At 37.4% G+C, this 21,529-nt stretch overlaps 2 protein-coding genes across 2 annotated transcripts; both read right to left on the bottom strand.

Moving 5' to 3' along the window:
* Window positions 1–2,338: 2,338 nt before the first annotated feature.
* Window positions 2,339–9,042, bottom strand: LOC122989549 (5-hydroxytryptamine receptor 3A-like). Its single transcript, XM_044362509.1, has 9 exons — window positions 8,988–9,042; window positions 7,619–7,779; window positions 7,440–7,484; window positions 6,777–6,883; window positions 6,228–6,397; window positions 4,975–5,135; window positions 3,610–3,820; window positions 3,256–3,465; window positions 2,339–2,693 (listed from the first exon to the last, which is right to left on the bottom strand). Exons 1-9 carry the CDS (start codon window positions 9,040–9,042, stop codon window positions 2,413–2,415), a joined length of 1,401 nt encoding a protein of 466 aa, XP_044218444.1. The 3' UTR covers window positions 2,339–2,412.
* Window positions 9,043–12,086: 3,044 nt separating this feature from the next.
* On the bottom strand, window positions 12,087–19,049 carry LOC122989517 (5-hydroxytryptamine receptor 3A-like). The gene is made up of 9 exons (XM_044362469.1): window positions 18,995–19,049; window positions 17,626–17,786; window positions 17,447–17,491; window positions 16,800–16,906; window positions 16,251–16,420; window positions 14,998–15,158; window positions 13,633–13,843; window positions 13,279–13,488; window positions 12,087–12,716 (listed from the first exon to the last, which is right to left on the bottom strand). Exons 1-9 carry the CDS (start codon window positions 19,047–19,049, stop codon window positions 12,436–12,438), a joined length of 1,401 nt encoding a protein of 466 aa, XP_044218404.1. The 3' UTR covers window positions 12,087–12,435.
* Window positions 19,050–21,529: the final 2,480 nt, after the last annotated feature.

Below are 21,529 nucleotides of genomic sequence, written 5' to 3'. Positions count from 1 at the left end.
TGGCGGTGATAGGCTTAATCAGCATTGTGTGAACTCGTTTGGCAAAGACTTGAATACAAAGGACATTAATTTATATGAAAAAGTTTCGCACTGCAGGTTTAAGTCTCCTTAACCACAACCACTACATGTCTAATCCCAACCCTTAAAGGTTCTTTATGTACGTTTCAGAAACTCCTTATCATTAGTGACACTGGTGGACGTTAAGTGAGCTGCAGTCAGCATCCTGTTGCTCGCATTCGTGTGCATTCTTGCTGTCCATCAGCATGAGCAAGCAGTGGCGAGACTATTGTAGGTGATGACTTTTTTCCTGCTTGCACTTCTCTTTATAACATAAAAGATCTCTAACGTGTTTTGCACCTCGCTTCAGCAAAGCATCTCTCACTCCCAGTCAGTCAGCACATCCTCTCCAGCTGTACGTGCGCATGCTCACACACAAACACACACACACAGAGCAAACACACAGAGGCTTCTGCTGTACTGTGGCCACCGTAGTGATGCGCAGGACAGGGTTTTTTAATACTCACACCCACCCAACATGTCATGAGAGCCAATCTGCACCGCCCAACCTGCAAAAATATGTGTTATAATCAACCACCCGAATCGGACCCAACCTGCAAACCACCAACTTTGTGTACCAGCCATGTTTACTAAACACTGGTAGGCTGAGCAAGATGTGGCCGGGGGAGCAACGTGGTGCAGTTTTGTTGTGATATGTGTGATGGTTGACAGAGGCAGCTAACCATCTCAATTCCCCCAAAAAACATTGGTACTGTAGCCAGAAATGATGATAGCTAGCATGGTCGGTGGCTAGCCACCAGCCAACCTGGTGGGTAACAGAGCTGGAGAGCTAATATCTGCAGGGTGTTTCTATTTAGATAAGTTAGCACTGTTTCTGTTGTGGTGGGTGTCGGTCATTGGTTGACGTTACTTAATGCGAGAGAGAGGCAAGGCACTCGGGAGTGTGCAAAAATATCACATCCTTTGGATTTTTGCGGAAAAACTAGCCCGAGTCAGTCCATAGGCTGTTATTGGAAACCGAGAAAGTTGGGGAAGATCTCATTTTTTAAGTTATGTTACATCCTGTTCACTCATTGGCAATAAAAAATGATTAATAATGTAAATTGCTTCACAATTCTTACTTATGACCCCTTTAACCAAAACCAAACCATTACCTTAAAATAAATCTTTAGTGGTTTGCCTTTTTGTCCCCAAATATGAGGTGAATCCCTGTAATTACACACACACACACTTGATCACATCTACTGTACTTACCACTAATGAACACATGAACATACAAACGGACAGATGACAAATGTGTGTGTGCCCCATCATCTACTAAGATTATGGATGTAGCCTCAAGTCTACATAGGTGGTTTTCAAACTTGAATCTGAAATGGCAGATAAGTGAACAGACTTGTTTGCACCTATATTCCTGTACCAATCCTAATTTTAAGCCTAAAAGTAACTTTTTCCCTGCAAAGGCTTCATTAAAGAGGTGATGAACACATTCTCTCTATTTTCTTGATGAAATTCAAGCCTCATAATGATATAAATGAAAAGAAATACAAAACATACACACACATAATTGCAATATTTCCAGATGGATCTAGAATAAACACACACAGGAAACATAAGACTTGTTGTTCAACACCTACGATAACCACTCACCCATTTTATTTTTCAATACCTCAACCTATGGGAGTTACAATCTGTACCAGTCTCAAGTGTTTTGGACTGTACTGTCGAACCATGTGCTTATTTTTGGTTTGAAATGTTTTAAAAACATGTGAGACAGTGATCAAGAGTCAACATATTTCCTGCTCAATGTTAAACTAGGCTTGGGCTCTGCACAGCCAAAAAGATCCTTCTATGAGATTGAAAGTGCACACATGACATTTCAAAATATGGTGCTCTTATGACTCATTTCAAAACAATATTCAGGCGCCCATTAACAGTGTAACAGGTTTTGCTTGCTGTAATCATTCCTCCCATCATGCTGGCCATTAAGGCATCCCTTCCTAATGTGCTACTGATGTCAATGATAGAAAAAAATCCACAGTCCTTGTTCTCTGCAAAAATGTATTCTAAAGCTAATCTGAAGGTAATATCAGTCTTCAGCTGTCTGAAATAGTCAAATCATGTGGGTGCCATCCAAAGTTAAAGTCTTTTTGGCACAAAGTTCCTTCTGCTCCTTGATGGTCATGAGGGCAGAGACAAAGCATTGCCTGAGAAGTATTGACATTTAAAATAATTCTTATATACAGAAAAATGAAGAGGTTAATTTTCCACCAGAACTACTTGGACAATCAAAACGATACTACATGTCATCACTCATTTTGTTAACTATTAGCCCATTCAAACTTTTGTTGGTGATTAACTTATCAATGTGATTTTACTCTCCAGCTAGGTAAATCAGTGCAGTAAGTTGCTAAAAACCCAGATACATACAATGGTAATAAAGCTGACCAAGATGAAGACAATGTAGATGCCAAAAAGCAGACGGTCTATGACTATACCGACCATGTACCACTCCCGCGATGTTTTGCTTCCCTCGCAGTGTTTTTCCATCAGGAGGCGGATGACCCTGAGATCATTGCTCAGCTTCATCAGTTCATCCAGGGCTGGCTCCAGAGGGGGTTTTAATGAAGGTGTGCTACCAGAGATGCTCTGAAACTCATTTGTTGGGATGATGTCTGTATTCATTGCTGGGTATATCAAAAAGTAAGAATAGAGTGATGTTGTGATACATGATGTGACACATTCTTTAAAATTAGGGGTGACTTATAAAAAAATTGTGACATTCTGACTTAAAAATGTAAAAAAAATACCCTCAATATCAGAAAAACAATAATGTTAATGTTCAACCTTGACCTTGGAAACTGAGACTGCTGAAGCATCATGTTAGTGTCAGCTGAACCTGCATATTTACACAGAATGAAGGCAGTGGATTTTGGCCCCCATTTCTTACAGTGTGGTGACATTCTGGGAGAATAACTTCAGGTTCAGTATGGAGAGCAGGAATTGTTACAGAGACTAAGACCCATTTCCATGTACATAATAGTACATCAGTATTGTATTAAGACAGAATTGAAAAAAACCCAAACCTATCCTTTAAGATTACTTTGTCAAACTACTATTTCCAAGGTCAAAGATGAACTTTCACGATCACTTGTCATTTCTTACATTGTTAATCTCACTAGAACTGTGTTGAAACAAAATCATTAAAATGTAAAATAAACAATAATATTATTATACCTCCAGCAGGTGGGCGAATGGAGACGGTGACACGGTTACTCTTCTTTTTCGGGGGGAGACGAACGACTATAGCTAGATAGTGTAGCACAAGGACGCTGACCCAGTGAGGCACCGCATTGTATTGGCTGGAGCTAAACTGGATATTAGTGATAAATATGGTCTCCAACAGGCTGGCCACCATCAGAGCGAAACTGATTGAGAACGCAACGTCTATAGAAAAAAGAGGGAAAGTTGAGAAATAATTGATCAAAAAGGAACACTTGATCTAAATATAGAAGATACAGCATGGCCTCCATTTTTAAGTGCTATAGTTTGGCTAATTTTAAATCTACTAATATCAAAGGTGTCACTCACTCAAAATAGGTGTTGTATACCCAGTGACAGGTAGCAGGTCATTCATGATGAGCAGGAAGACCGTGTAGCCCAGGATGAGGGTCATCTTGAAGGCACATCTGTCCACACTATGGGGAGGCAGCAGGAAGCTGAAAATGTCCAATGTGATGAGGAAGGCGCTGGGGATCAGGAGGTTCACCACATACAGGATTGGCCTACGACTTAAAATGATCTTTGGAGGAGACACAGGTCCAATTAATTCCAACCGGATCTTAGTGAGACTTTTGACAGTTACGTTCATTTCCCTTTTGTAGATGCAAAATGATTGGCACAGGTTTCTGAGTTAAACCAGAAGTGAGTTATCATACAAATGCTGACTTTTTAAAATGTCATTTTTACTTCAACAAATCACAACTGAATCAATTTTGAGATATTTGTATAACTGCTACATTTGCTAAGAGGCCCCCCTTTATTTGGCAAACAACAAAACTGTGTATTACAATCACCAACTGTTAATGTGAGGGACAGACAGCCTACTTACTCTGCTCGATCTTGGCACTTGTATTGTGTTTTGATATAGCTGGGGCCATAGCTAGGATTTCAGAAATACTGAGGTCTTGAGTCGAAGTCCCCCCAGTGCATTGCCTCTGTCAGGAAATTCTAACTGGGCACCAAAAATAAAATCTCTAAAATGTTTTAATCATTTAGATATTTCACATGTCTCCTCTGTATTAAGTCAACTGTTGTATTAAGTCAACATGGAGGTCTAAATGATGTCAGGAATACATTTCTGGCAGGGAAATGCCAGCTAACTTTATTATCTTTGTTAGTCTAAAAGGAGGCAAATTTATATATACTGTATATTTGGCCCAAAAACACTGAAACATCCACTGTTTGTAAAGAAACAAATATTTGCAGACTTTAAAGAGTTCATTTTTAAGTGTTGAATGTAATCTCTTCAAAGTTGCTAAAAACCACAAATTCCTGAAAATGTAGAGGTCATGACCAAGTGAGGTTGACCACGGCCTTGAAAATATCCAAACATCTAAAATAAAACAGTCAGTGTGGATACTAAGAAACACTTTTTTCTTGATTGGGTGCAATGACTGACACTATTCCCCAACAATGCAATGCACTAAGGGAATGTACAGCAGCCACTCACAGCTAGAAAAAGTTGTGTGCTCCAGGAACACTTTAGAAAACAAAAAATAACCACAGTATGGTTGATGTCTAAAGTATTGTATCATTTCCTATTAGTCAAATCCAGTTATGTTTTTTGATTTCTTAGATGCTAACAGCAGCACACTATAAAGACAAGTAAAGAATAGTCTATACTGTAGCATGTAGTGTGGAGTTATAATAATTAAAATAAGTAGAAGTGCTTACAAAGTATTTGATCTCAGAGTAGCTTCCCTCATATAACACCAGATTAGATGTGGACACTTTGATGTCGACAAGCTCCCACTCCCCATTGGTCTCCATCACTTCTCTGGACTCCTGCAGGATCTCCTCAGATGTGGCGCCTTGAATCATCGTTATTTCTGAAGCTTGAATAACATTTAACAGCAGTTTTGTTTTAAGTTATTAGACACCCAATTTGTGTTGTTAATGATCTTCAGTTGGTGAATGGAGTTTGTTTACAACAATTACTCAATAGTATTAAAATAACTGTGGCATTTAAGTTAAAATAATACATTTAATAGCTTTTCTTTTTTTTTTTTACAGTGGACCTGAGAGCTCAGCATATCTTAATCTTTCAGACCAGTGTGTAGGATTTAGTGGCATCTAGCGGTGAGGTTGCAGATTGCAACCAACTGAATACTCCTCTCCTCACCCTCCCCTTCCAAGCGTGTAAGAGAACCTACAGTAGCTGTGAAACTTGTGAAAAACGAAAGGCCCTCTCTAGGGCGAGTGTTTGGTCTGTTTTTATGAGCTAGTGTAGAAACATGGTGGTGCAACATGGTGGGCTCTGTGGAAGAGGACCCGCTTGCCAAATTTTTTTTCCCAGGATGGCGAAGTCATGACCAACCCTACTCTGCCTCTGACTGGCTTGTGCTTGTTGCCTTCATTGGTTGGGTTGGGTAGGTTTAGGCATGAGGAGTGAGATTGGTTAGAGTTAGGGTAAGAATATCAGAGTAAGCCAATCAGAGGCAGAGTAGGGCAGGTCACGACTTTGCCATCCTGGGAAAAATAATATTGCATGTAGATATAAAGGGCTCATTCTAAAGTTACAAAAACACAATGATTCTTATTTTCAAGTGATTATACACTAATCAAAACATACTTATGAGTATTATATTCCATTTCTGCCAAATCCATTTTGCTAGATGCCACTACATTTTACACACTGCACCTTTAAATGCAATAAAGCCATTACTGAGGTATTTTTGAATACACATCACAGTTGTCTACATTAATGTACATACATCTATTCACTCATATTGGAATTGGTTTGACACTTTTCACAGTTGAATTTTCCAACTGATCTGTATGTGAGATGTATAACACACTTATGGTTAAATATTAAAAATTGCAAAAAAATAGAGCCCACGGTACACTTGTCAACTCCAATCAATCAATGCTGAATACTAGGTATTTTGAACTTTTTAAGGAATGTATTTTATATTTGACAGCCTTACCAAAGTGTAGATATGATCCAAAGGTCAGAGTACAGTTTTGGATATCGAAGGGGAAAGTGTAGATTATTAATCGGCAGGAACTGATCACTCTGACTGGCTTATCATCATAAACATGACCTGTGTTGTATAAGTAGAGATAGGGACTTTCGGGAGATTTGTCCTCGTCCATGCTGCAATAGAACAGAATTGAATTAAAAACATTTTAATTGTACATACACACTCTTAACTACCAAGGAGAGATAACTCAGCTTACTGTTGTTCTCGATTATTTACATTTGTATTGTAATTTAACTAAAATGGGGTGTTTTAAGTTTTAAATGTAATATTTCTACACTTGCTTTACAGGTATGATCAATTTTAACAAGTCTGAAAACTTCTCAGGATGATGACACTTTTTTGCGCTTTTTGCACAGAGAGTCAGAGCAGAGAGACAGGAAACACAGTGAGAGAGAGGGGCATTACATATAACAAAGGTCCCCTGGCAGTGGTTCACACCTTAACAATTAGGCAACTGGGGCTCCCCAGACTCATCGACACTTTTAAACTTACAACTCTGAGATTTGGACATCTGGAATCCACAGCTTTTCCCGAGGGACAGAGACTCTTTTGGTTCCACATTCCTTCTCATCCCAGCTCAGTCCCTCTATGTCCCACTCCTGCATCAGACAACGATACCAATGTGATGTACAGCTTAGAAAATGCAATACTTTAATTGAGAAAAAATATGAGGAGTTTCATTCCAAAATATCATACCATTTTTTTTTGGGGGGGGGGGGGGGGGGGGGGGGGGGGGGGGGGATGAAAATAAGCATATAAAGCATTTTAACACTTTTCACTAAAACATCTTTAGGCAGCCATTCATTAAAGTAACAAGTTAATTCATTTTTATTTAGATATATTTCAATTTAATTGTTTTTAACAAGTTACTTAAACAAGGTATGTATATATCATTTGGGATAAAACTCTCAATTTATTAGAAAAATCCAACAGCTAGGTGTAGAATTAGTAAATTTCTGACTTTGATAAAAACCCTGTGGTATTATCACAAAAGATACATCTCCACCCTTGAGATTGGCCTATTTCAATACAAACAAAAATGTATACGATCAGAATAATTTGTGCTATAATACATAAAAAATAAACACATTAAAGCTTTAATTAGACATAGACTTCTGAATTAATTGACGTTTTGTCAGTGTCCTCAAAACTTACCAGGACTTGCCATAAGAATGTTGTCAGGGTTTGGGTTTTTTCATTCTGCAAATGAGACATATTGTTCATTTAATTAGAGCCAGTAATACAGATCAATAATGAAAAAGATCAATCAAAGATTGTTAAAAACTTAATTGAAAAAGGTATGCTTATGTGCAGGCATGAATAGATTGACTCACCACTCCTAAAATTCCCACCACAGTGATGCCAATGGTTATGTTAATTGGATCTGAAAACCTTTTTACGGGCCGCACTAGTTTTTTTGGAAATAAATCCTTCTCAAATGCATTAAACAAGGATTCAGGGCTTGAGCTGGTACAATTCAATGCTGCTACAAAACCTGAATTAAAGGAGAGAATGTAGAAAACAAAATTAATGAGCAGCTCAAATAAGTGCACATGAAAATATTCAGTCTTGATTCTTTTATTAGTATGGGAACAGAAATGCAGATCTTTCTTTGTCTGCAGTACACAATATGGGTATTGTGCGGGTGCCTAGATTGGCTGTGGTTATTGTGTTTATTTCATCTTGTTATCCTAAGATAATACATGAACTATCTTATTAAACAGAGTTGTTTTCTCATAAAAAGTATTTGTCTTGAAAAAAAAACAAGGGTCATTATCACAAGAAAATACGATAATGTGCACACATGATGGGCTCTTGGCTGGGCGTCACATCCAGGGTGCATATGGAAACTCTGGGATCTTTGGGTACATTAGGGGTTGATAAGGGTCCGGTAGCAATCATGGCCAATACATGAGATAAAATAACACATGACCCTGAGATAATGGGATAAAATAAAATTATTGCAACCACAGCCCTTCTCAGCTTCCATACTATGGTAGGAGAAAAATGTAAAAATATTCAAGAGACAGTCACTAAATTGCCTCTTCACTGTGACACATCCTAAAACTCAGATCTGCCTTTAGAGTCACATCTGCATGTCAGTCAGATACCTAAAAAGAAGTTTATAAGTTGTAACTACAGGTTTTATTAATGGTTTATTATCCAGAGTTTTTCCACACATATCCAAAAGTAGCTCTCATGTACAGCTCATTAGTGGTCTATGAACTATAAGTAAATGACTCAATAAAGCCATTAGTTACATCTTATCAGCCCTTTATAAATGGAGCCTTATTAGAGGGTAGTACTGTTTTTTTTAAATCAACCCTGTGCCTGATAATTTAGATATTTTTTTAAATATTCAAAATAAACATATCCATTTCCTACTTTTGGAAATGATGAAGGAATACATGATAGAAGCAAGAACTGAAACAGAATTCATTAATGTGCCATGTAGCTGTTATAAAACTCACTTCAAGGAAATTGCATATATTAATCTGTACCCTATTTTTTCTTGTATTTTATAAATACATAAAAAATGTGTAAAGTGAGAAAAAGCAACAATATCATTATGTTTCACTTTAGCTTCTCGGTTAGTTTGCAGGGCCAGATGCAATTAAACTAGCAGCTTGCAGTGATTCAGCTTTTAACAGATCTCCTTATCTTTGCTTATTTTGTTCATAATCAAAATTTCTTTCGCCTTACCGTGAAGCAGCATGAAACAGAAGATGATGAGCTCAGATGGCTTAACCTCTGTCATTTTCAGTTTCAGTTAAGCCTTCAGCATGAAAAATGCCTCAGATTGTAAAGAAAAAAGTCAACAGTCTGCTCCACCAGATTGCGCTGAGATGTTCTGCTGGAGCAACATGAATTTGTTGGCTATTGGATAAAATTAGTGACCTCCTTGAGAGGCTAATATTGACTCTGGAATACAGTACACACTGTTGCATGACTTAAGCCTTTAGGGTATCCCCAGTTACACACAGACATCTGTCCAACTGATGCCTTTGTTTGCGTAATGTGTGCATCTTCATCTTCATCCTCAGGTGGGGGTTGTATAGGGGAAACCAGGGTCAGTTGTAACATGGGACAGCTGTAACACCTTGAATGGTACAGTTTTAACAGTGGAGTGACTGTATTTAAATCAATTTTTCAACCTGTACATATTTCAAAAAAACACTTAAATACATCGTTTCAGTAGTTGAAATGTTGCAGTTTATAATATAGTGAATGGACTATTCCAGTGTAAATGGTTTTTGATTTATTTGGAAAATCGCGTGTTACAACTGTCCCTGGTTTCCCCTACAACAACTTCACTTGTATTTGTGACAGTTGAGGCCCAAACAAACACAATAGTTTACATGTGGCTGATTGTTCAGACAGTTTGCCTCCTGGAGTACTGTACAAATGATTGGTGGTGGGGGTTGTGTCTTTTTCTTTTTGCTGAAGGCAGGGTAGTCCTCCCATCAAATGTATCGTGACTCATCATGTAATCAGTTTTTATTGTGATGTCATAGATACTGTATCAGGCCACAGCATCAAATTACATTGGTCTATTACTTTGTACTTCATTCATTTAGCTCTCAAAGTTGCTGCCACTTAAATCTTGTTAGGTTATTGTTGCCTGTGTGAGTGTGACACCACAGCACATTACAGTTCACTGCAGGCTTAGCTCAACTCAAATGAGCTTTAGGTCAGTCAATAATAGAATGAGAGTGAAATAGCAATTTATTCTGATTATCAAACTACAACTGGCTGATAAGGAGTAACAGAGAAGGTTTACATATTAAAACAATCTTATTGTCTTGATGATTTGGTTTACAGGGAACTCACAGGTTTATTGATAGAGGCCCAAGAATAGAGCCCTGAAGGACTCCACTCAGATTTATGATCACTAATGGCAACAACATAACATTTGAGATATGACTTCGACGAAGTGATGACTGCACCAGATAATCTTACCTGCTGCTTACTCTTTTATGGTATATTTTATGGAAAACACTATCAAAAGTTGCACTAAAACCCAGCAGCATCTGAAATTGTGTTTCACCTGAATGTTTTCACCTGAAAGTGTTCAGATTAATGACACCTATGCATATCAGGAACAGAAGGCAGTTGCACCAATCCGTAGCCTAAGCTCTAACTTACCCTAGTTATAATGTAGGCCTAAGTAATATAGGAGATTTACGCAGCCCTAAACTAAAACCAGTTGCACCCCACAAACTAGGTCTTACGTAGAGACTAGTTGTCATTAAATATTTACACCTACCAAATGCCAGGTAGAAATGTTGCATAAACTAGCTGAATGAACCAACTGGCAAAGCTAACATTAGCTTGCTAATATCTGACCCATTCAGATTGAAGAGGAAAAGAGGTTATAAGGAACACTTTATATTACATTTCACAGAAACATAGTATACCTCAAATTACAAAATGTTATTCCAATAACGTTAGACTAAATGACCAAATAACAACGGATAGCTCAGCATAACTCACTGTAAACTCACTGATTCATTTTGAATTCAGCACTTCAAGAAAGTGAAATGTGGTGGACAGATAAATGTACCCAGAGATACAATATCACATGCAAAGACAGAAATCAATTCAATCTTCTCTAGGCAAAACAGAAAATATGACAATAATACTGCACTATAAGGCTAAACCTGAAACCTGAACCTGGAGCGTGCAAAAATATCACATCCTTTGGATTTTCACAGAATAACCAGCCCAAGGCCTTCACATAGAAATCAGTCCATAGGCTGTTATTGGCAACTGAGAAAGTTGGGGAAGGTCTAATTTTTTAAGTTATGTTACATCCTGTTCACTCAATAAAAATGGCAATAAAAATGATTAATAATGTAAATTGCTTCACAATTCTTACTTATGACCCCTTTAACCAAAACCAAACCATTACCTTAAAATAAATCTTTAGTGGTTTGCCTTTTTGTCCCCAAATGTGAGGTGAATCCCTGTAATTACACACACACACACTTGATCACATCTACTGTACTTACCACTAATGAACACATGAACATACAAACGGACAGATGACAAATGTGTGTGTGCCCCATCATCTACTAAGATTATGGATGTAGCCTCAAGTCTACATAGGTGGTTTTCAAACTTGAATCTGAAATGGCAGATAAGTGAACAGACTTGTTTGCACCTATATTCCTGTACCAATCCTAATTTTAAGCCTAAAAGTAACTTTTTCCCTGCAAAGGCTTCATTAAAGAGGTGATGAACACATTCTCTCTATTTTCTTGATGAAATTCAAGCCTCATAATGATATAAATGAAAAGAAATACAAAACATACACACACATAATTGCAATATTTCCAGATGGATCTAGAATAAACACACACAGGAAACATAAGACTTGTTGTTCAACACCTACGATAACCACTCACCCATTTTATTTTTCAATACCTCAACCTATGGGAGTTACAATCTGTACCAGTCTCAAGTGTTGTGGACTGTACTGTCGAACCATGTGCTTATTTTTGGTTTGAAATGTTTTAAAAACATGTGAGACAGTGATCAAGAGTCAACATATTTCCTGCTCAATGTTAAACTAGGCTTGGGCTCTGCACAGCCAAAAAGATCCTTCTATGAGATTGAAAGTGCACACATGACATTTCAAAATATGGTGCTCTTATGACTCATTTCAAAACAATATTCAGGCGCCCATTAACAGTGTAACAGGTTTTGCTTGCTGTAATCATTCCTCCCATCATGCTGGCCATTAAGGCATCCCTTCCTAATGTGCTACTGATGTCAATGATAGAAAAAATCCACAGTCCTTGTTCTCTGCAAAAATGTATTCTAAAGCTAATCTGAAGGTAATATCAGTCTTCAGCTGTCTGAAATAGTCAAATCATGTGGGTGCCATCCAAAGTTAAAGTCTTTTTGGCACAAAGTTCCTTCTGCTCCTTGATGGTCATGAGGGCAGAGACAAAGCATTGCCTGAGAAGTATTGACATTTAAAATAATTCTTATATACAGAAAAATGAAGAGGTTAATTTTCTACCAGAACTACTTGGACAATCAAAACGATACTACATGTCATCACTCATTTTGTTAACTATTAGCCCATTCAAACTTTTGTTGGTGATTAACTTATCAATGTGATTTTACTCTCCAGCTAGGTAAATCAGTGCAGTAAGTTGCTAAAAACCCAGATACATACAATGGTAATAAAGCTGACCAAGATGAAGACAATGTAGATGCCAAAAAGCAGACGGTCTATGACTATACCGACCATGTACCACTCCCGCGATGTTTTGCTTCCCTCGCAGTGTTTTTCCATCAGGAGGCGGATGACCCTGAGATCATTGCTCAGCTTCATCAGTTCATCCAGGGCTGGCTCCAGAGGGGGTTTTAATGAAGGTGTGCTACCAGAGATGCTCTGAAACTCATTTGTTGGGATGATGTCTGTATTCATTGCTGGGTATATCAAAAAGTAAGAATAGAGTGATGTTGTGATACATGATGTGACACATTCTTTAAAATTAGGGGTGACTTATAAAAAAATTGTGACATTCTGACTTAAAAATGTAAAAAAAATACCCTCAATATCAGAAAAACAATAATGTTAATGTTCAACCTTGACCTTGGAAACTGAGACTGCTGAAGCATCATGTTAGTGTCAGCTGAACCTGCATATTTACACAGAATGAAGGCAGTGGATTTTGGCCCCCATTTCTTACAGTGTGGTGACATTCTGGGAGAATAACTTCAGGTTCAGTATGGAGAGAAGGAATTGTTACAGAGACTAAGACCCATTTCCATGTACATAATAGTACATCAGTATTGTATTAAGACAGAATTGAAAAAAACCCAAACCTATCCTTTAAGATTACTTTGTCAAACTACTATTTCCAAGGTCAAAGATGAACTTTCACGATCACTTGTCATTTCTTACATTGTTAATCTCACTAGAACTGTGTTGAAACAAAATCATTAAAATGTAAAATAAACAATAATATTATTATACCTCCAGCAGGTGGGCGAATGGAGACGGTGACACGGTTACTCTTCTTTTTCGGGGGGAGACGAACGACTATAGCTAGATAGTGTAGCACAAGGACGCTGACCCAGTGAGGCACCGCATTGTATTGGCTGGAGCTAAACTGGATATTAGTGATAAATATGGTCTCCAACAGGCTGGCCACCATCAGAGCGAAACTGATTGAGAACGCAACGTCTATAGAAAAAAGAGGGAAAGTTGAGAAATAATTGATCAAAAAGGAACACTTGATCTAAATATAGAAGATACAGCATGGCCTCCATTTTTAAGTGCTATAGTTTGGCTAATTTTAAATCTACTAATATCAAAGGTGTCACTCACTCAAAATAGGTGTTGTATACCCAGTGACAGGTAGCAGGTCATTCATGATGAGCAGGAAGACCGTGTAGCCCAGGATGAGGGTCATCTTGAAGGCACATCTGTCCACACTATGGGGAGGCAGCAGGAAGCTGAAAATGTCCAATGTGATGAGGAAGGCGCTGGGGATCAGGAGGTTCACCACATACAGGATTGGCCTACGACTTAAAATGATCTTTGGAGGAGACACAGGTCCAATTAATTCCAACCGGATCTTAGTGAGACTTTTGACAGTTACGTTCATTTCCCTTTTGTAGATGCAAAATGATTGGCACAGGTTTCTGAGTTAAACCAGAAGTGAGTTATCATACAAACACTGACTTTTTAAAATGTCATTTTTACTTCAACAAATCACAACTGAATCAATTTTGAGATATTTGTATAACTGCTACATTTGCTAAGAGGCCCCCCTTTATTTGGCAAACAACAAAACTGTGTATTACAATCACCAACTGTTAATGTGAGGGACAGACAGCCTACTTACTCTGCTCGATCTTGGCACTTGTATTGTGTTTTGATATAGCTGGGGCCATAGCTAGGATTTCAGAAATACTGAGGTCTTGAGTCGAAGTCCCCCCAGTGCATTGCCTCTGTCAGGAAATTCTAACTGGGCACCAAAAATAAAATCTCTAAAATGTTTTAATCATTTAGATATTTCACATGTCTCCTCTGTATTAAGTCAACTGTTGTATTAAGTCAACATGGAGGTCTAAATGATGTCAGGAATACATTTCTGGCAGGGAAATGCCAGCTAACTTTATTATCTTTGTTAGTCTAAAAGGAGGCAAATTTATATATACTGTATATTTGGCCCAAAAACACTGAAACATCCACTGTTTGTAAAGAAACAAATATTTGCAGACTTTAAAGAGTTCATTTTTAAGTGTTGAATGTAATCTCTTCAAAGTTGCTAAAAACCACAAATTCCTGAAAATGTAGAGGTCATGACCAAGTGAGGTTGACCACGGCCTTGAAAATATCCAAACATCTAAAATAAAACAGTCAGTGTGGATACTAAGAAACACTTTTTTCTTGATTGGGTGCAATGACTGACACTATTCCCCAACAATGCAATGCACTAAGGGAATGTACAGCAGCCACTCACAGCTAGAAAAAGTTGTGTGCTCCAGGAACACTTTAGAAAACAAAAAATAACCACAGTATGGTTGATGTCTAAAGTATTGTATCATTTCCTATTAGTCAAATCCAGTTATGTTTTTTGATTTCTTAGATGCTAACAGCAGCACACTATAAAGACAAGTAAAGAATAGTCTATACTGTAGCATGTAGTGTGGAGTTATAATAATTAAAATAAGTAGAAGTGCTTACAAAGTATTTGATCTCAGAGTAGCTTCCCTCATATAACACCAGATTAGATGTGGACACTTTGATGTCGACAAGCTCCCACTCCCCATTGGTCTCCATCACTTCTCTGGACTCCTGCAGGATCTCCTCAGATGTGGCGCCTTGAATCATCGTTATTTCTGAAGCTTGAATAACATTTAACAGCAGTTTTGTTTTAAGTTATTAGACACCCAATTTGTGTTGTTAATGATCTTCAGTTGGTGAATGGAGTTTGTTTACAACAATTACTCAATAGTATTAAAATAACTGTGGCATTTAAGTTAAAATAATACATTTAATAGCTTTTCTTTTTTTTTTTTACAGTGGACCTGAGAGCTCAGCATATCTTAATCTTTCAGACCAGTGTGTAGGATTTAGTGGCATCTAGCGGTGAGGTTGCAGATTGCAACCAACTGAATACTCCTCTCCTCACCCTCCCCTTCCAAGCGTGTAAGAGAACCTACAGTAGCTGTGAAACTTGTGAAAAACGAAAGGCCCTCTCTAGGGCGAGTGTTTGGTCTGTTTTTATGAGCTAGTGTAGAAACATGGTGGTGCAACATGGTGGGCTCTGTGGAAGAGGACCCGCTTGCCAAATTTTTTTTCCCAGGATGGCGAAGTCATGACCAACCCTACTCTGCCTCTGACTGGCTTGTGCTTGTTGCCTTCATTGGTTGGGTTGGGTAGGTTTAGGCATGAGGAGTGAGATTGGTTAGAGTTAGGGTAAGAATATCAGAGTAAGCCAATCAGAGGCAGAGTAGGGCAGGTCACGACTTTGCCATCCTGGGAAAAATAATATTGCATGTAGATATAAAGGGCTCATTCTAAAGTTACAAAAACACAATGATTCTTATTTTCAAGTGATTATACACTAATCAAAACATACTTATGAGTATTATATTCCATTTCTGCCAAATCCATTTTGCTAGATGCCACTACATTTTACACACTGCACCTTTAAATGCAATAAAGCCATTACTGAGGTATTTTTGAATACACATCACAGTTGTCTACATTAATGTACATACATCTATTCACTCATATTGGAATTGGTTTGACACTTTTCACAGTTGAATTTTCCAACTGATCTGTATGTGAGATGTATAACACACTTATGGTTAAATATTAAAAATTGCAAAAAAATAGAGCCCACGGTACACTTGTCAACTCCAATCAATCAATGCTGAATACTAGGTATTTTGAACTTTTTAAGGAATGTATTTTATATTTGACAGCCTTACCAAAGTGTAGATATGATCCAAAGGTCAGAGTACAGTTTTGGATATCGAAGGGGAAAGTGTAGATTATTAATCGGCAGGAACTGATCACTCTGACTGGCTTATCATCATAAACATGACCTGTGTTGTATAAGTAGAGATAGGGACTTTCGGGAGATTTGTCCTCGTCCATGCTGCAATAGAACAGAATTGAATTAAAAACATTTTAATTGTACATACACACTCTTAACTACCAAGGAGAGATAACTCAGCTTACTGTTGTTCTCGATTATTTACATTTGTGTTGTAATTTAACTAAAATGGGGTGTTTTAAGTTTTAAATGTAATATTTCTACACTTGCTTTACAGGTATGATCAATTTTAACAAGTCTGAAAACTTCTCAGGATGATGACACTTTTTTGCGCTTTTTGCACAGAGAGTCAGAGCAGAGAGACAGGAAACACAGTGAGAGAGAGGGGCATTACATATAACAAAGGTCCCCTGGCAGTGGTTCACACCTTAACAATTAGGCAACTGGGGCTCCCCAGACTCATCGACACTTTTAAACTTACAACTCTGAGATTTGGACATCTGGAATCCACAGCTTTTCCCGAGGGACAGAGACTCTTTTGGTTCCACATTCCTTCTCATCCCAGCTCAGTCCCTCTATGTCCCACTCCTGCATCAGACAACGATACCAATGTGATGTACAGCTTAGAAAATGCAATACTTTAATTGAGAAAAAATATGAGGAGTTTCATTCCAAAATATCATACCATTTTTTTTTTTTGGGGGGGGGGGGGGGATGAAAATAAGCATATAAAGCATTTTAACACTTTTCACTAAAACATCTTTAGGCAGCCATTCATTAAAGTAACAAGTTAATTCATTTTTATTTAGATATATTTCAATTTAATTGTTTTTAACAAGTTACTTAAACAAGGTATGTATATATCATTTGGGATAAAACTCTCAATTTATTAGAAAAATCCAACAGCTAGGTGTAGAATTAGTAAATTTCTGACTTTGATAAAAACCCTGTGGTATTATCACAAAAGATACATCTCCACCCTTGAGATTGGCCTATTTCAATACAAACAAAAATGTATACGATCAGAATAATTTGTGCTATAATACATAAAAAATAAACACATTAAAGCTTTAATTAGACATAGACTTCTGAATTAATTGACGTTTTGTCAGTGTCCTCAAAACTTACCAGGACTTGCCATAAGAATGTTGTCAGGGTTTGGGTTTTTTCATTCTGCAAATGAGACATATTGTTCATTTAATTAGAGCCAGTAATACAGATCAATAATGAAAAAGATCAATCAAAGATTGTTAAAAACTTAATTGAAAAAGGTATGCTTATGTGCAGGCATGAATAGATTGACTCACCACTCCTAAAATTCCCACCACAGTGATGCCAATGGTTATGTTAATTGGATCTGAAAACCTTTTTACGGGCCGCACTAGTTTTTTTGGAAATAAATCCTTCTCAAATGCATTAAACAAGGATTCAGGGCTTGAGCTGGTACAATTCAATGCTGCTACAAAACCTGAATTAAAGGAGAGAATGTAGAAAACAAAATTAATGAGCAGCTCAAATAAGTGCACATGAAAATATTCAGTCTTGATTCTTTTATTAGTATGGGAACAGAAATGCAGATCTTTCTTTGTCTGCAGTACACAATATGGGTATTGTGCGGGTGCCTAGATTGGCTGTGGTTATTGTGTTTATTTCATCTTGTTATCCTAAGATAATACATGAACTATCTTATTAAACAGAGTTGTTTTCTCATAAAAAGTATTTGTCTTGAAAAAAAAACAAGGGTCATTATCACAAGAAAATACGATAATGTGCACACTTGATGGGCTCTTGGCTGGGCGTCACATCCAGGGTGCATATGGAAACTCTGGGATCTTTGGGTACATTAGGGGTTGATAAGGGTCCGGTAGCAATCATGGCCAATACATGAGATAAAATAACACATGACCCTGAGATAATGGGATAAAATAAAATTATTGCAACCACAGCCCTTCTCAGCTTCCATACTATGGTAGGAGAAAAATGTAAAAATATTCAAGAGACAGTCACTAAATTGCCTCTTCACTGTGACACATCCTAAAACTCAGATCTGCCTTTAGAGTCACATCTGCATGTCAGTCAGATACCTAAAAAGAAGTTTATAAGTTGTAACTACAGGTTTTATTAATGGTTTATTATCCAGAGTTTTTCCACACATATCCAAAAGTAGCTCTCATGTACAGCTCATTACTGGTCTATGAACTATAAGTAAATGACTCAATAAAGCCATTAGTTACATCTTATCAGCCCTTTATAAATGGAGCCTTATTAGAGGGTAGTACTGTTTTTTTTAAATCAACCCTGTGCCTGATAATTTAGATATTTTTTTAAATATTCAAAATAAACATATCCATTTCCTACTTTTGGAAATGATGAAGGAATACATGATAGAAGCAAGAACTGAAACAGAATTCATTAATGTGCCATGTAGCTGTTATAAAACTCACTTCAAGGAAATTGCATGTATTAATCTGTACCCTATTTTTTCTTGTATTTTATAAATACATAAAAAATGTGTAAAGTGAGAAAAAGCAACAATATCATTATGTTTCACTTTAGCTTCTCGGTTAGTTTGCAGGGCCAGATGCAATTAAACTAGCAGCTTGCAGTGATTCAGCTTTTAACAGATCTCCTTATCTTTGCTTATTTTGTTCATAATCAAAATTTCTTTCGCCTTACCGTGAAGCAGCATGAAACAGAAGATGATGAGCTCAGATGGCTTAACCTCTGTCATTTTCAGTTTCAGTTAAGCCTTCAGCATGAAAAATGCCTCAGATTGTAAAGAAAAAAGTCAACAGTCTGCTCCACCAGATTGCGCTGAGATGTTCTGCTGGAGCAACATGAATTTGTTGGCTATTGGATAAAATTAGTGACCTCCTTGAGAGGCTAATATTGACTCTGGAATACAGTACACACTGTTGCATGACTTAAGCCTTTAGGGTATCCCCAGTTACACACAGAGATCTGTCCAACTGATGCCTTTGTTTGCGTAATGTGTGCATCTTCATCTTCATCCTCAGGTGGGGGTTGTATAGGGGAAACCAGGGTCAGTTGTAACATGGGACAGCTGTAACACCTTGAATGGTACAGTTTTAACAGTGGAGTGACTGTATTTAAATCAATTTTTCAACCTGTACATATTTCAAAAAAACACTTAAATACATCGTTTCAGTAGTTGAAATGTTGCAGTTTATAATATAGTGAATGGACTATTCCAGTGTAAATGGTTTTTGATTTATTTGGAAAATCGCGTGTTACAACTGTCCCTGGTTTCCCCTACAACAACTTCACTTGTATTTGTGACAGTTGAGGCCCAAACAAACACAATAGTTTACATGTGGCTGATTGTTCAGACAGTTTGCCTCCTGGAGTACTGTACAAATGATTGGTGGTGGGGGTTGTGTCTTTTTCTTTTTGCTGAAGGCAGGGTAGTCCTCCCATCAAATGTATCGTGACTCATCATGTAATCAGTTTTTATTGTGATGTCATAGATACTGTATCAGGCCACAGCATCAAATTACATTGGTCTATTACTTTGTACTTCATTCATTTAGCTCTCAAAGTTGCTGCCACTTAAATCTTGTTAGGTTATTGTTGCCTGTGTGAGTGTGACACCACAGCACATTACAGTTCACTGCAGGCTTAGCTCAACTCAAATGAGCTTTAGGTCAGTCAATAATAGAATGAGAGTGAAATAGCAATTTATTCTGATTATCAAACTACAACTGGCTGATAAGGAGTAACAGAGAAGGTTTACATATTAAAACAATCTTATTGTCTTGATGATTTGGTTTACAGGGAACTCACAGGTTTATTGATAGAGGCCCAAGAATAGAGCCCTGAAGGACTCCACTCAGATTTATGATCACTAATGGCAACAACATAACATTTGAGATATGACTTCGACGAAGTGATGACTGCACCAGATAATCTTACCTGCTGCTTACTCTTTTATGGTATATTTTATGGAAAACACTATCAAAAGTTGCACTAAAACCCAGCAGCATCTGAAATTGTGTTTCACCTGAATGTTTTCACCTGAAAGTGTTCAGATTAATGACACCTATGCATATCAGGAACAGAAGGCAGTTGCACCAATCCGTAGCCTAAGCTCTAACTTACCCTAGTTATAATGTAGGCCTAAGTAATATAGGAGATTTACGCAGCCCTAAACTAAAACCAGTTGCACCCCACAAACTAGGTCTTACGTAGAGACTAGTTGTCATTAAATATTTACACCTACCAAATGCCAGGTAGAAATGTTGCATAAACTAGCTGAATGAACCAACTGGCAAAGCTAACATTAGCTTGCTAATATCTGACCCATTCAGATTGAAAGTGAAATGTGGTGGACAGATAAATGTACCCAGAGATACAATATCACATGCAAAGACAGAAATCAATTCAATCTTCTCTAGGCAAAACAGAAAATATGACAATAATACTGCACTATAAGGCTAAACCTGAAACCTGAACCTGGAGCGTGCAAAAATATCACATCCTTTGGATTTTCACAGAATAACCAGCCCAAGGCCTTCACATAGAAATCAGTCCATAGGCTGTTATTGGCAACTGAGAAAGTTGGGGAAGGTCTAATTTTTTAAGTTATGTTACATCCTGTTCACTCAATAAAAATGGCAATAAAAATGATTAATAATGTAAATTGCTTCACAATTCTTACTTATGACCCCTTTAACCAAAACCAAACCATTACCTTAAAATAAATCTTTAGTGGTTTGCCTTTTTGTCCCCAAATGTGAGGTGAATCCCTGTAATTACACACACACACACTTGATCACATCTACTGTACTTACCACTAATGAACACATGAACATACAAACGGACAGATGACAAATGTGTGTGTGCCCCATCATCTACTAAGATTATGGATGTAGCCTCAAGTCTACATAGGTGGTTTTCAAACTTGAATCTGAAATGGCAGATAAGTGAACAGACTTGTTTGCACCTATATTCCTGTACCAATCCTAATTTTAAGCCTAAAAGTAACTTTTTCCCTGCAAAGGCTTCATTAAAGAGGTGATGAACACATTCTCTCTATTTTCTTGATGAAATTCAAGCCTCATAATGATATAAATGAAAAGAAATACAAAACATACACACACATAATTGCAATATTTCCAGATGGATCTAGAATAAACACACACAGGAAACATAAGACTTGTTGTTCAACACCTACGATAACCACTCACCCAT

This window comes from Thunnus albacares, chromosome 9, assembly GCF_914725855.1.
Source record: "Thunnus albacares chromosome 9, fThuAlb1.1, whole genome shotgun sequence".
Taxonomy (NCBI): Eukaryota; Metazoa; Chordata; class Actinopteri; order Scombriformes; family Scombridae; genus Thunnus; species Thunnus albacares.
The sequence above is the reverse complement of the archived record's forward strand: the minus strand, read 5'-3'. Positions and strand labels throughout refer to the sequence as shown.